The 16,550-nt window shown below is 41.6% G+C and overlaps 1 protein-coding gene across 15 annotated transcripts in view; it reads right to left on the bottom strand.

Moving 5' to 3' along the window:
- The window catches only part of col25a1 (collagen type XXV alpha 1 chain), a 138,721-nt gene that overhangs the window by 21,715 nt on the left and 100,456 nt on the right, over positions 1–16,550 (bottom strand). For 12 of the 15 annotated variants that reach the window (XM_085760294.1, XM_085760285.1, XM_085760287.1 and 9 more), the window contains 8 exons: positions 15,791–15,862; positions 15,000–15,116; positions 13,784–13,819; positions 8,601–8,627; positions 7,057–7,101; positions 5,067–5,111; positions 4,398–4,424; positions 1,661–1,705 (listed from right to left, as the gene is read on the bottom strand). In XM_085760294.1, the coding sequence (XP_085616420.1) occupies positions 1,661–1,705; positions 4,398–4,424; positions 5,067–5,111; positions 7,057–7,101; positions 8,601–8,627; positions 13,784–13,819; positions 15,000–15,116; positions 15,791–15,862 (414 nt within the window). The remainder of the gene's footprint in view (positions 1–1,660; positions 1,706–4,397; positions 4,425–5,066; positions 5,112–7,056; positions 7,102–8,600; positions 8,628–13,783; positions 13,820–14,999; positions 15,117–15,790; positions 15,863–16,550) is intronic. The other 3 variants (XM_085760279.1, XM_085760283.1, XM_085760286.1) reach the window with 3 other exon arrangements.

The raw sequence follows: 16,550 nt of genomic DNA, 5'->3' as shown, positions 1-16,550 counted from the left end.
AGCTTTGGCATCTTCGCCACTGGAAGACTGAAGATTCTCTCCCCTCGGCTGTCCCTCCGTTCTCAGGTTTCCTCCTCTCCATGTAAAAACAATAATAACGTGGGATGAGCTATTGATCAGACACGCAGCTCTCTGGTCGGCCTGACGACAGGAGGGTCAGCCTGTGGAGTGATGCGCAATTTTCTCTTCTGACTGATCATGTGCATGTCTATGAGAGTTTGCAGTGAGAAATAAATCAGTCCTTGGTGTATCTGGCATATGTTATACTCATCTGGTTATACTTCTTGATTGAAAAGCAATTACTGCCATGGTGTATGTTTAAAAACTTAACATCCTGACACTGACAATCTGAAAAGATGAGGTAATCCTATCTTCCAAAATCTTCTCCACTTCCTTTAAACTGCAGTGTTTCTTTTTATTACAAATACATGGCTATGTGCTAGACGAATGAATGACAGGTGACTTGCTACAGAAGTCTGCATCCCTTTACTACTCAATTTCACTTTTTCTGTTTTATTCCTGCAGAGAAAACCCATCATCACTTTTTTCCCCCTTTACTGTGCCGAGGTGGACCAGATCAAAGCTGCGCTCGAGCTGCAAAGTTTTATCGCCACCACTTTCCTTTTTGTTCACTCATTCTCCACAGATGATATCCTGCATCTGTTTCCCTCAAATGGTGTCTTTCTTGGCAGCCGCGTTCATCAGTCTTTTAAAACAAAAAACAAAAAAAAAACAAAAAAAACACAGCGCCCATAAAGTGAGAAGTTATCAAAGTTGTCCTCTGCTGCACTGCAATAAATTGGCGGTGACATTTTGAGTACACTGCTCCTGCTCCACTGCTGGTCTATCAGTAATGTTTGTTTTTATACCCAACTCCTAGTAAAAAAAAAAAGCAGGATCTCCTGTGGACTGAATATCACGGTATTTTTGTATTTGCCGTCTGTTTCGGCATCTGTGTTGTCATCGTTATTTGAACTTTTTTGTTTTTTAAACTTTTCTCAGAAGTTTTTCACATTCCAATAACTGGTTGGTTTCTGAAAAGCTTTGCCACAAACCTGAAGGGTAAAGAGGCCCAAACATTGCCATGGAGGTCACCCAATACAAACAAGTCTGTGTTGCTTTAACAGGAAAATAACTGCGAGGCAACTTCTGGAGACGATGCATAATCTGTCTCTCGACATGATGTCAGGGAACTAATGCGAAACAAAAAACATTTCTCACAACAAAAGCTTTATGGACGGAAACACAAATCTATTACTTGAACAATCTGTCCAGAGGAGCTCGGTCCTGCCTCCTGTTGGAAATGGATCCTAACTTGACAAGCTGTCTTGATGATAAATGGTCCCAAAGTAATGCAGGAGCCGTTCAAGCAGAAAATGTAGCATCAGCGTAGCATAGCAATTAAGTCCACATTAAGCACAAAGGACGCATCAAGTGCCAGGATGATTGCTGTTGTGCAGCCTTGACTGCAGCTGATGGCACATGACCCGAGCTGCTTCTGCCTCCGCTCCCTCTCCACAGATCTCCTAGCTCTCACATGGCTAACATTAACTTTCCTTTTTTTTATGTTTTCCAGCCACAGCCAGACACGCTGCTGTTTCTCTGAGGCAGCTCCAAGACATAAACAAAGAGAATGACAGGTAAAGTGGAATTTACATACCTTCTCTCCTAGTTCACCTTTCGGCCCGTCTTCACCCATATCGCCCTGTGACGAAAACACACAGAGGTCATCATGTGAAGTCCATCGATCACAAGAGTGTGAAGGAACAGACAGGTGGGCATCTAAAATCTACAGATCCAGATTTTAAACATGATTTCCACATTGACTGCACAAAACACACAGTAGGACATTGACAAAATCTCCCTCTGTGATTTGTGCGCTGTAAAACAGCTTAATGGATGCTTGTTAAAAAAGTTAAAAAGTCCAAGTGCACTGCGGCAAAGATGAAGTGCCATTAATGTACATGTTAAATTCACTCTGGTCACAAACTGAGTCATCACACATGGTTCATATAGCGCTGACTGATTTCAGGTGATGTAATCCACTCTGTGGGGCATAATGGAGGTCATAAACTCCTGGCATCAACTGTGAAAAACTTCACATCGAAATTCACAACTTTTCCATCTTTGCAGTATGAAACAGATTGAGTTTCATGGCTGTGTGTAGTCACACTAGCAGCGTGGCTTTGTGGATGGTGATACTGGTTGGCAGGTCAGCTCTTCTGTTTGGTCCAGACCACTGTAACTCTATATAAAGATGTTTCTTCATAAAGCCATTGGTCCAGACTGAAATTCATACACACTGGATGGATTGCCTTTTTTAAAAAGTGTAATCAGTGACTTTTCCTCTACATCCACCATGACCTCGAAATTTGTGGTTAAACTGAAGTGTCTCAACAGTATTTGATAGATTTCCATTAACTTTGGGGCACAAATTTGTCACAGTAAAACACTTTTTACTATGAGACAAATATAACTGGAGTAAATACAAAATGTAGCTTTTAAATGATGATTTAATTTATTAAAGGGAAAAGCTATCCCAACATACCTGGCCCTAAGTGAAAAACTAATGACATTCCCATCAGCTTGGAACTTTTCTTTAGTGCTACTTAGCAAATGTTGGTATGCTGAGTCACAGAGCCTCTCCAGCGGCTGCCGTCTCTCTGTCTTGTTGATATAATACTTATCCTTTGCTTCTATAAATCCATGTTCTTAATTTGAAGGTGACTTGGATTTAATATAAAGGGCTGTGTAAGAGGCTGATGTGCTTCTCAAACAAAGAGTTTTTATCTGTTGGCGGTTAGCATTGTTTTCTTGACTGTGGCTCTTGGCTCTTTAATTAGCAGCCGATGCCAGAGACAACAGTTTACGCTGACATATCTGGCTACTCTCGAATTAAAAGCTCATTGGCCTTTGGAGTGAGTTTCAGTGGCGTCTGAATCATTTAACCTTTGATAAATCCACATGACATCATGTTTAGTAAACTGCTGTCTACAAAGAGTCCAAGTCATAAAATGAACAGCTATTCCAATTTGAACTCAGTTTCTGTCCTCATGGAGACCATTAAAAAAGACAATATAATACTATATATGTATATATGTATGTATGTATATATATATATATATATATATATATATATATAACACTATACTATAGCTTCTTTGACGTCAAGTGTGTGTCAGGAGATGAATTGTTGTTTACTTTACTGTCTATGAATCTATATGTTAGAAGTTAAAATGATAGCAGGAGCAGTCTGGATGAATTGCTCTCCTGAAGTTCATTTGTTAGAAAACAAAAGCAAAAACTGCAGTTCATGTTCACACAACTGTTCCTCTGTGCCTGACAATAAATCCTCCTGATGCTTTAGAGCAGTGATTCCCAACATGGCTGTCACGGCCCTTTAAGGGGTCTCAGGATAAATCTAGTGGGCTTCAAGATAATTAACTCTTCTCTAATCTTTGCTTCTGCTGCTTTGCTTTTTGCTTTACTATAAAATACAGGACACTTTTCTCTTTTTTACGCTTACATAAATCTGGGAGAGGTTGTGTCTGTGAGTTGCAGTGACAAGGTGAAGGGTCATGAGTAGACATAGCTTTGTTTAAAAGGATCTTGAGCCAAAAATGTTGGGAACTTCTGTTTGAGAGTGAAGGCTCAATGACAAAAGCAGAGCAGTGCAGCTTCAATGACTCCTAACCTTGTCAGGTCGTTGCTTTGTAAAGATACTTTATTGAGGTGACCTGATCTTGCATCATCACAATCTTTCAGTACAGTTTCTATAACTGTGTATTGAGACATTATTTCCGTGAAGATAAATCTTCACCATGCACCTATGATGCTGTGAGAAAAGGTTGCTAGGTGATTGTGACAGCACGACCGTGTTGCAGCACTGAACCAAGTGAACTAATGACAGGAAATAAGTCTCTGACAAAGAAAAAACTGAGAACAACAGAACAACTGCCTGAAAGCAGGTTATTGTGGTGAATGAAGCACAATGAGTCATCAGCACCTTCCCCAGCCCGGTCGGTGTTCACACCTCCCACCTGCTGCTGCCCAACAGCACTGAATTTGGGCACCAGCAGAATTAGGAAATGGAGGAAATAAGGCTGCTTTTTTTCTCACTGAGGCTATTGAATGGGTCCAATTTTTTCGTTTCCTCTGAGGCTTGGAGTTGGAGAAATTGGGTTCATTTTTGTGACTCGCTGAATCACTGAGTCATTGATGGCTAAATCTCAGAAGGGAGTCCCCCCCCACCCCCCTTGGAAAAACAAGCTGCAGCAGTGAGAAGTAAAGTAAAGGCGGAGCTGCTGTCATTTTATCACCTTGGCTGCTCTAACACATGGTGGGATATCAAGACTGATGCTAACAATAATGTTTGGTGATCTGAACGAGTGCGTTACCTTTTCACCTCGCTCTCCCATTTCACCCTGTTGGGAAAGAAAGCAGAGTGTTAGACACAGGAAGGCTTGGAGGGGGGAGGGGGGGTTCAGTTGGGGAATTATTGCAGCCACTAAAGGTCAGATTGTATCTGGGGTTAAATTCATGTTAGATTATGGAAATTCTCTTGTGTTACGGTCGTCTTCTCCCCAGACGGACCATCATGTATCAGTCTTTTTTAAGCTTCTAAGTATTTTTTTAAAACTTGCTTCGTATCAACATTAACAGACTAAAATTCTAATTCAACAATGTTACACCACAGTTTCATTGAATAAAGCCTGTGTGTAGCAACTGATAGATAATTAAATCACACATGAATTTCTGCCATAAGGTAACGTGATTGATAGAGTATACTGCCAAAACAGATCATTATGAAACATGAAATACAAAACAGATGAATGAGAAGATAAAAAGGATTTTTAAAATAACATAAAGGGGAAAAGGTGCCACACGTAATGGAAAAAAATGATTTCTAATAGGTCAAAAGGGATGATTAAAAAAAAGAGAGTCCGAAAGTTAAAGAAAGGTCAATGTAACTTTGATGGGGGAGGATGAAAAATTATTTCAAAACTACAAAAATGATAATATGATATTAAAAGAATAAGAGCACACAGAATCTGTGTGCATCAGACCTTGGCTCCGGGGACACCGTCCAATCCTGGGATGCCAACATCCCCCTATGGACAGCATAACACACACAGTGGCTCATTGAGTGTGCTGCATTGTGACCTCTGAGTTCAGGTCAAAAGATACACCAAAAAAAAAAAAAAAAACTCTTTTTCTTTTCTCCCTGGATAGAGATAACCTCTAACCTCCACAGAGGTCATGCTCGTGTCACACAGGTAGACAATTGTGGTTTAGTCGATAACTGAGCAGTCAGCGGAACAGATGAAGTGGATTTTCCACTCGTTAACGTACAGCTCCATCAAATAAATACCATAAAGTTCCAAAAAAGTTCAAAAGTATAAAATATTAAAACCACAAACTGAATGTAGAGAGGATAAACAAGCTGATTAAAAGCTTAATTATCTCCGCTTTGGTTCTGAACACGAGCAAAAGAAGAAAGCCAAGTCCATCTGATGAATGCCAGGTCGCTGTTACTGTGGCTCGGAATCCCCTGTTCTCTGCAGCTCTGACTGAGGAAACCAATCTCATCTGCTGCCAACAACAATTAACCTGCCGACCTCTGCAAACCTACCACATCATTAGCCTTTTAGAAGAGTTGCGGCTATTCCTCATCCCAGACGCACAACTTTAATCGGATGATTCTGATGAATGTGGCCAGGATGGAAAATAAAGCAATCTATTATTTGGATTAAAATACATGTCAATGGCTTCTCAGTATTATGAGGGTTACTGTACACATCATTCATTCTTCTCTCTTCCTCTCTTATTGTTTTCATTTTTGAGTGTTTTACGCTCAAAAGCTCTTTGATGCCTCATGATGAATTCTGCATGAAGCATTATGGGAATCAGTGTGTATGATCCCTGTTCACTGCACACTGCTGGTGCAAGCCTTCATAAATGCAGGAATCTTCTCTCATCTATCAGCTCGCATATGGGACTCATTGCCATAATGATGATGGAGTCTGATTAAGAACTCCTAAAGTGGGGCTGATAAGGTTTGCATTAGTGATCGTCCCCTTTCAGTGGATATCTTTGTCAGATCAATATGATGTCTGCCAGTCAACCTGCCACTGCTGGCGGGGCAGCTGTAACTGCCTCAGAGTTCATCTTTCTGCATGAGTGACACTTGCATACCAGAACAGATTCTGTTTTATAACTGCATTGCACAGCATTGGAGTTCTATTTCATGGGCGCTGGCAAAGCCCCACTCCATACACAAGTATGGAATTAGGCCTTCAACTTCTGCTGTCTCCACAGTCAGTATGGCTTTCACTTTAAAATGAACCTTCTATACTCTGGTTCCGATTACGGCCATGCGTGCCTCTCGGCTCATATCTTTATAAATGCGTGCCTGAGATTAGAAAGATGTTGCCTCTCAAATCATCTCCTCATTCGTTCTCGTCACTTGTACCATCGTTTGTTCTGGAATAAATATGCTTTTCCATTTTTCCCTCCATAGTGAAACACCTGCACTGTGTCTCCTTTATTCCGTTGGAGAATGAAATGCAGAAATGAGCCGAGAGTGTGAGCAGATTCACAGGCAGTTCCAAACGGTACTTTGTGGTTAGGACTTGAAGATGCAGCCCAAGGGATTTCTCCTAAATAGGATAGCGGTTTGAAATTGTCAGAATGTGCAGCAGAACTTTTCTAATATGAAAAGTACAGCACATGGCCAAGAAAGACTAATGAAAACTCTGGGTTGACCTTTTGAAGATAAAATGCTTTCAGGTGTGGATGGAAGTTGGATCTGAACTTTTTCTTCTGTGGGTTTTGTGAGGGAAGCTGTATACCATGTTCAGGTTAATTTAGAGGAGCTACTTTATTTAACTGGAAAGGTTTAGCATTATGGATTTGTAGTAGGTTTGAAATATCCATCTGAACAACACAGCTCAGTTTTCAAACCTTTTTTTTTTTTAAGTAACAACAGCTGAACGAATGAAGGTGTAGGATTTTTTTTTACAACAATCATCAGCTGTGTTGTTTGTATGCACTCACCTTCAGTCCATCAACACCTGACATGCCAGGAGGCCCGAGTGAACCCTAGGAAATAAACACAAAGGCCTTTAGGCGTCACTGCATGGAAAAAATGACACTGTGCTGCACTGGGAAAGAATCTGAAACACTGTAGAGTTATGGTTAGCAAATATGCAAACAAATATGTGACAATGCACTTTGACTTTCTACCTGACAAAACCATCTCCCAATGGAAAAGCCAACACCCAAAGGAAACGTAAAACCATTTACAGAAACACTACTACAGTTCAGTTAGAGTTTGACCCAACACACAGCAACACCAACAGATCACAGCCTATATAAGACGCTCTCACAGGCTGGCTGGCTAATATACACCCGGTGTGTGCTGATCTCACAAAACCAGGCCAGAATAAACACTGCCTGTCATATTTTACTGTAAGATCTGCTGGGTGGGCAGAGGATAAGAAACGGCTGATGGGGATCTTTCTGTTGAGATTTTATATATAGTATATGGCTGCATGTTTGCATGTTCTCCTTTAGCTCATAAAAACAAGATGATTAAAAGTCAGAGGTTGAACCAAACATGTTGTACTGAACTCTCACTCTCATGCCTAGCGGTTTGCTTGTGTTGGCTGTTGGTGCTCCCTCATAGTAGAAGAGATTTACTGTCACCATGATCACATTTACAGATGTATCAGAGATGGGCGAAACAATGATACACAGACTTGAGCCAATGAAAAATTTTCTTTTTTTGGGGGGATCTTCTGGCCTAGGATGAGTAAGAGGACATAAAGGTGGACAAGTTCATGAAATATATCGGTCTGATTGAGATAAGTTCAAGTATATGATTCACTTTCCACTTTAGATCATGTAATGACAGCAAATGAATCACCAAGGTGATGAAAGATGAATAATTGTTGCCGTGGCCGCTCTGCTAAAGGCAGCACTATGCCGGCAGCAGACCTAATTGAGTAGCCTCGGGCCTGGCTTATGGGCCATTAACACGGCGGTGTGTCATCGTTGACCCCTCCGCACACACCCACACGCACGCACGACCCCCCCCCTCCCACACACCGACGGGAGGCCTTGCCGACAGATGACAGCACAGACAGGAAGTGTCTGATTGGGTTACACTGAACAAACACTGGCAGCTACCTGATGGCTGGATAAGGTTTACATCTGTTCCTCACATCAGCACCGCCAGGGACCCACAGCCTGTATCACAGCACTTAGCTGCAGGGTCTCTGTTCTCTGTCTCTCTGAGTCACTCTCTTCTTTTCCCTCCTCATGTTGTCTCCCCACTCACGCTGACTGACATTTGTGCACACTTTTACACTATTTTACACTTTTTCACTATTAAACGCAAAACTGATAGCTCAGAATTCCTTATAGGTTTGCACGAGGGATTTAAAAAAAGAGATGAAACTGAGACAGCATCTTCTCCCAGTGAAATGTATTTTGTTGAATTTGTTTTTCAGTTTATGACTCAGGGAAACTCATTTGATCTAATTGAAAAGAAGACTAAGAAGTAGCAGTGGAACAATAAACAATGTTTTGTAACTCACCTTCAGCCCTTGTGGCCCCTGAGGTCCCTATAAATGAGAAAAGACAGATAGAGAGAGAGCGAGCGGGGAAGAGAAATAGAACAAAAGAGTCCATGTCAGATGAAATAATATGATTCGTGCAGCCAACATGGTCACAGCAGAGAGACTGGCAAAGGCTCTGGTAGGATTTAATTCAGCGAGCACACACCCTTCAGGCAGAGCAGAATCACAATCAACCCCTTGTTTTATTCTTTGACAAAGACTGAAAATCAACTCACTCAGAGCCTTATTTTCACTGAGCCGCACCATAAACATGAATCTCTAATGAGACCATGAATAACAAAATCTTTTATGGTTTTATCTTTTATGTTGATCTGTTTCTTTAATCATTTTAGCGTCTGTAAAAACTTGCCTTGTTTGACTGTTCTGCATCCTAAGACTACAATCCGACGCAGAGCGAGGATCATTACCTAAGTGGGCCAATAGCTGGAAAGGCTCGCGAAGCTAATAAGTTAGACAAGGCAAAAAAGGCGCCACATCGCTAACTGAGATTTAAGTCAATGATAGATGTGTCTGGGAGGACAGTTTCTATTCTAAAGCTGCTGCTGGGCTACCACTGAGAAACTGGAGGCCATCGTCAACCTCCACCAGCAGAACCTGCTGAAACGCAGCAGGACTGCTTTATGAATAAAATGAGAAACCCGGCTGAATGCGAGTTCCTTCCATGTTGGCTAAAACCAGACTCTGAACTATTGCAGTACCCACAGCAGTTCATCAACACCTTTACGCTTGGCTGTTATGACACCTCATGTTGGCCAGCTTTTTTCTCACTGTCGGCTCAGGATCCACAGTAAATGGAGCCATTTGGCTCATCATGTGCCGTTGGGTCAAGGCCAGACAGACCTTATGCCACACAAGGCCTCTACAACAGCATTCCTTGTTTTATTCTTGTTGATGCAGTATAATTGGCAAAACTAGAGATCTGGTCTCCTGATGAGTGTGAAAACTTTGTGCGCCTGTCTTAAAAGGTGGCCAACAAGGACACACTCAGGTTGAAAAGTTTGACTGTCAGTGCAAATTTTAGTAAAGAAAAAGTTGAGCTTGGTGGCGGCCAACACATGCCTTGTGGCCAAAGCACCAATGGATGCCTGGCTTAACTAAAAGGACAATAATAATTACCAATTTTCTGAATATAAACTGAGCTTTCCATATCTTGCCTAGTTTCTGTTGACGAAACAAGGCGATCACCAAGTGACTGCGGAGCTGAAAGTTTCCCATTCTCATTTTTCCATTTTTTAAAACAAAAACTAGCTTGTAAATATGCTGCAGCAACAAGTTCTCACATTTACAGAAATGGCCCACACAGTTGCAGCTCATTTATAGAGCATTCCATCTGCACTTTTAACAAAAACCTCAATGAACAACTTTCATTATCCCAGCCAACCAAGAAAAAGGTTTTCCTCCCGCTTGCCTCTAAAAGTCTTTGTTAGCTATCCTCAGTAGGGTTTGGTAAACATCTTTATGACCCACTAGGTATGTGAGAGCATGTGCCACTCGCCTGAGCGCTAATTAGCTTGGCTACATCTGAGAGCACTCAGGGGCTACTGGCTGAAAAGGAGACTTCTCAGAGAGTCAAGAGCTCTTGAGGAAGTCTTGGTCCTGGTTCTTTCCTTCTCTGCTTTAGGCCCTGACATTGCTAGAAAATTAAAATTGAGGATAGTTGCGTAATTGCCTTTTTTTTTTTTAAAAAAAGGATAATTATTTCAGCTAAAAGTGTCTCGGGCATATCGCACCTTCACTCCCTCATTTAACATTCATAAAGGGGAGGAATCCATAAATGTGCAATGTCAACAGGGAGTCCATTGAAGTGGAGCATCTGAGCGCAAACACAAAGCTCTGAATGTTTGGTGCCTTCATTCATGACTCGGAAATGACAAACAATGAGGCGACTGCCAGGTCAATTCCCACACTCCGTCTGCAGTTGAACCCTCAGCCACTTGAGGAACTCCCAGACTGAGCAACTCTTGCTCAGCATTTACTGGAAAAATATTTGGGCTGATCAAAGCTAGAAAGAAGAAAAGCTACATGTTGGAGCTTTGGGGTACACATTATGAGCTCCTGTTCAAAGCTCCTGCTTCATTTAACACATCTTTGAAAAAGGCTTTACAATATTATGCAGTTATTTGCATTCAATTATAACGCTTTCAGCTCTAAAAAGGAGAATTATTTTCTTGACAGTCTGGGTCTTATTGTCTTAGGTTTGGCCAACGTAGCTGCAGGTTAGGATAACAATGTCTTCAGTGCCATTATTGCAAAGATTGTGACATTGTGTTCTTTATTTTAACCGTGTACGTTACTTTTCATTTTGTAAGACCTTTCAATCACACCAGCTTTACTGCTGCTACAACTGTAAACACCACTGCAGCTAGCCAGAACACAGCTAAATAGTGTAGGCCACCCAACCAACCTAAAGCTTTAGACAAGAAGTGGCTCTGAAATTAAAAACACATTTGTACCATCACATGGCAGGTGGTGTGTTGGTGAAGGTTAGACTCTGTGCATTGTGGTATCAGAGAGTGCTTAGTCCAGTTCATCTACAAAGTATGGTTTTAGTCCTAATGAGCACTGTATAATTACACACATATTCCACATATGTGTTATATTTATGCAATTTAGACTAAATATTTTCCACACAATTGAGAAACTGATCCCAGAGAATGGATGGAAGGTTTGGTATATATTTATCAGTTCTGTCAGCTCATTAATCGATTAAATGATAAGACATTTGGTCTTGGCACCAGATTTGGCCACTAGTTACTTTCCATCTGCACTTCCCGAGCAATAAACATGACTAAAAGGCCTCAGTTCTGAAATCCTGGTGACAGCCGTGCCTATAGATACAGTATACAACCCACAACTATGACAATAAGATCCAGAATGTAACAAAAATAAAAAGAAGAAGAAAAAAAAACACAGACTTGCTCCACACAAAAATGCTTCTTTTCCCATTGATGTCGACATTTGCCACAACATTGTTGGAGAGCACGGAGCATGTCCTAAGCCATTTACTCACATCTTTGCTCCTCATGTTTGGCTTCACATTAAAGGAAAAACTTAGTCAAGGACACCAAAATATCATAGGTATGTCCTCATTATGTGGGCATATTAAGAAAATGAGACCCCTCCATGCATGCCTGTTGTGCATTTAAAAAATATGGAAGGTGAGTCAGTGGCACATGGAGGGTAGTTATGGAATGAATAGGATGTAAAAGTGGATCTGTGAACTTCTGCAGTATAATTGGAAGTGCTTTTGGAACAGCATAAAGCAGCTGGAGGAGGTTTTTGCAGTTATGGATGGAAGACTCCATACAATACACTGCTGCTCTTCCATATTTAGACTTTTTGAAACAAAACCAAGTTCCAAATGAATACTGTGTGCAAGGCTGCAAGCCACCTTTCGAGAGCTGAAGACCCCCTTAATTTACCCCAGAGACACCTTATGGCACTGATGATTTTGAATTAAGTCCTGAAAATATTTTCTTTTTCTTCTTTGTCCCACCGACCCCCTCCTCCTTGTTGCTCCACAAGAGTTTAATCCTTCTAACCAGCACCATATGTCCTGGAAGGCTGCTGGAAAACTCTGGAATCTACTTTTGCCTCTTGAACAATAGCATCTACAACAAAAATGCTCAGCTGTGTCAAGTGGGCGCTTGCCGCTAGAACATCGTAAAAAGCTGGAGAAGTTGAGTTAAGGAGCAACTTCTGGATTTTCATCTTGAGCTCGCTTGTGTAGATCAGAAGGTGCCGATCGCAGCTCGTCCTTTCAGCTCGCTGCACAAGGCGGAGCTCATCGCCCCCTGCTCGCTTATGCACAACTAATTCATATTGATTTTCAAAGGCCATTTCAAGGCTGTGGTGTTGTATTTCTGGATGGAGGATTTCTTTTTATTCCTTCTCAGCGCAAATTGCCAATTACAGAAACTTTTCTCTCTAATCTGTTATCTCATCTGTGCCTATTTTTCCTTTCCAAGAAACAGCAAACAAACTGCTGCTGGCTGGAAACAGAAGCAGCTCCACTGAGTTTGAGTGGCCATCACATCTTTTTACAACCTCTGGGATAAGCTCATCTCGCGCTGCTTTACGCAGGGGGGGAGGGGATTGATTTCCAAATGTTGACATTATTCCTTGTTAAAAGTACATTAGTGTCTTACTGTGTATATATTTGTGAAATAGTACGCCCTCTCTCATGAATTACAATGAGCAGCTTGTCTTTTTTTTTAAATACAAAACTCTTGAGCTCATTTTGAGTGGGATTCACTATTCATCATTTGGAGAAATACTCCAGTGATTGCCACGAGAGGTTGTGTAAGCACCGGAGACTTATGGGAGCACACCTGCGACCATCTATTGCAATAGGACATTAACAATGTGAAGTGATGGTGGAGTAAAATGTATAATTAAAGGCAACAAAAAAAACAACATACCATTAAAACCAACAAAAGCTGAAACACAAACAAGCTGAGTGACCTGGAATTGATTACAACTTTAAACTCCTTACTCTTCAGCTAATGTGTCTTTTTTTTTTTACTACATAAACCTCACCATCCTTTATTTTCTGTCCATTTCTTTCCACTGCACCAAATTTTTCCACACCAGTCCGAGGAGATGGAATCAGAGATGAAAGCGCTTGATAACACCTCCTCTGTCAGCTTCACTCACCCTCCCCTGCACTTGTGAGAACTGACATCACCAAAGACCTCGCTTTCTCTGGAATTTGGCTTGACCTATCCAATGTAGCTTTTATGAGGAAACTTTAATCACATGCTTTATTTGCTGAACACCACAAGTGGTATCCAGTTGCTGTTAACTGGAACAGCTTGTCCCTACTGTATAAGGGGTTTTGTGAGAGAAAGCATACGTTTTTTGAAGGGCACCATAAAATGCGTCATTAATATTCATCGTGGCAACCATAAAACTCTTCATGAATTTCTCATAATTAAAACGTTCATTTAAAAATATCCCCAAGTGGCAGCATCCCTACATGACTGCTGTTTTGCAGAGCATAATTACATGACATGAGCTCAGGCTAACTACGATCCTTTACATCTCAAACACTTCACTGATGCTGAGCTTCTCTTTAGAATCCACTGTGGGTCACAGATGATGAAGAATAAGTGATGCCAAAAGGAAAAGCTTGTGCTTACCATGGGTCCTGTGTCTCCAGGCTGCCCTGGATCACCCTATAGGAAATTTAAAGCACTCAGTTAATGTGAGAGCAGTGGGTTGAGATGTATTTGAGAAGTTGAGAACATGCATGGAATTGTAAAATGATCATAAACAGTGTTGAAACAAAAACAAGTCCAATTGTCTGGTTAAAAAACGCTGTACTTTCCACATTACGCTTGAATTCCCCATTGCTTTTAGTGTTCAATAGTCACTATGGTGTGTAGAGACAAGGTTGCCAAGTAGAGCTGAGTATTGTTCTGCTCATATAGCAAGTTGGCTGGGAGGCATTTATCACGCTGTGCCACCTGCACCCTTCACTGTCTCTGTCCAACAACCCTGTTCTATGCCTCTGCTTCTGGTTCAGACCTGGCTCTTGGAAGCTGGATGTTCTTACAGGTCTTGGGGTAGATATGAAACATATGCCCTGTCCAGATTGCAATGCCAAAATCCTGCTCATACATTATTCCATTTTTGCCTCTTGGTGACATTTACAAGACAATTTTTGCCACCCTCCTCCTGAGTGTTTCACGGCAGGAGAAATAAATCATAGGAGAAATACAGTGCAGCGGCAAGAGAAGTTTAATTTCTTGGAAAAACAACTATTGCAACTGCAACTGGAAGAACAGAAAACAATAATCATCAAAAAGTTGGGAAGAAGCAGATAAACAACACTTAATATTTTTGCACTCCCAGTGTGAACACTGCCAAGTCAATAAAGATCAGCTGGAGTCCTCAGGAAGGTTTTATGGCAGAACATAATTGACAGGCCTTTTCTGTTTCTTCTTTCTCTCACAGGCAGAGTTCACATAAATTAGTGTGATGCCAGTGACAGGCTTAAAGACATGGAAAATATTACTTTGTAATGAAATCCAACCAAGTAAACGTAAACCCATACAGTAAAGCATTTTCTTGGGGAGCACATTCATGTTTAGCTAAGGACATCAGGGCAATGAACGGCAATGTAGCCTGTCAAGTTTTCATTAAGGTTTTCTCTGGGACAAGCCCTTCCGGCACCGACTCAAAGCCATATTGAATCGAGTGCAAAAGGAGTTTAACTTGTTTGGAAACAATGCAGTGTGCTTTTAAAGGGGAGATCCACAGATATTTTCCATTTCTACAAACACACAACTGCAAAAGAAAGGAATCCGGTAAAAAAATAAATAAATCACGTGTGAGGTGAAGATCAATACTCACTGGGAGACCAGGTACACCTCTGGGTCCGTCTTTGCCTGTGTCCCCTGGAGGCCCTCTTGGCCCAGGAGGACCTGGTGGCCCTGGAGGCCCAGGTGGTCCTGCTTGCCCCTGATCTCCCTGTGTGGCAAAATAACACATTCCAACATCATTATGGTGTGATATTGTTGGATCCACTGAGACTGGAGCCACGGCAGTTAAATGATAATGAAGAAGAGAGTAGTGAAATGATCTGGTGGGTGGCTATGGGCTGCCTCCATTAAAAACATGGAGGAGAGTTTGCATTTTGGATATTACTGCTAAAGTTAACATACAACAATAAGGATGGAGCTGTAATTGTTCTGATTTATAGCTGAAACATTAATCCATTAAAATGCATGCATTCCTAAATGGACCTCACGAGCTGAATAGGGTTTGTGCATTTGGAGCTGAATGAAAAAAAAAACACATTTGTCAGTGCAAAGCTAAATAATCAGAGCAAAAAATATAGTGGAAATGTGTGGTCCATTATTACAGTGGATTATAAGAGATTCTAAGTAAATATTCAGCAATCTAAGTTGTAGGGAAAATGCTTTAAGTAGTGCCAGCATAATAATTCATTTTACATTAATAAAAAACCTTGTTTTCTAAAGAGAAATTTCCATTTTCCCTTCAACAATAACAGAAGGACTATAAGAGTGCGTGTGACAGGTCTGACTGAAGGCATGCATGCAAACTGCAGAATGTCCAGAGAGAAGTGATTGGGTGAGACTTGGCACGGTGGACAGGGAGACGAGTGAAGACACAGCCACTACCTTAATGAGCCGCCGCTTTATGAGCTGCTGGTCAGCGGAAAGAAAGCCATGATTGATCTTAGGGAAGACCATCTGAGCAGGTGTGTGAGGTCAAGAGGTCGTAGGTCAGAGGTGAGAGAAGGTTGAAGAAGGATGAAGTCCCAGAAGAAGAAGAAGGAGGAGGAAGGCAAATGCAAAAAGAAACAGATTTTGTTAGAAAGGCCTATGTTCATGAACCCTGGTCCAGCGCCTTCACACATGAGAGTGGGGGGAGAAATCCACACTTTTCCAGCATGGAGGTGGTTTGCTTCGGAAGTCTGGGCTTATTTGTTGGAGCCAGGGACCATAATTACCACCTCAGGGGTGCGAGGGCGCCACAGCGGCCTCACAGTCCCCGGAAAAATGGGAATTTCTCCCCCTCTGTGAAAGCGCTGTCATCATCATCATCATCGTGCCTGCTGCGAAATCAGACCCCGGGAGCTGCACGCACTGACACCAGCCAGGATGACCCTCTGAGCTGAGGTTGATATCTAACCTTATGCCTGTCAATACGTGCATTATTCTGCTAGCGTCCATTGGTTTTAGTGGCTTCATCCATCGCTGAAACAATCCTGAAGGCCAAATTGGTGGATTTAAGGATTTGTGGTGAACCATGGGCATGAACTTTAAAAAAAACATTTTGCCACTTTGGTTCATTGAGTATTCCTCTTAGAGTTCCTTCCATTCATTTTAGCATCAATGGACACAAGCCAGACCATGTCTTGGTTTCTGGATGCTTATT

The sequence above is a fragment of the Trachurus japonicus genome, chromosome 18 (assembly GCF_045865225.1).
Source record: "Trachurus japonicus isolate A0001 chromosome 18, Traja_1.0".
Taxonomy (NCBI): domain Eukaryota; kingdom Metazoa; phylum Chordata; class Actinopteri; order Carangiformes; family Carangidae; genus Trachurus; species Trachurus japonicus.
The sequence above is the reverse complement of the archived record's forward strand: the minus strand, read 5'-3'. Positions and strand labels throughout refer to the sequence as shown.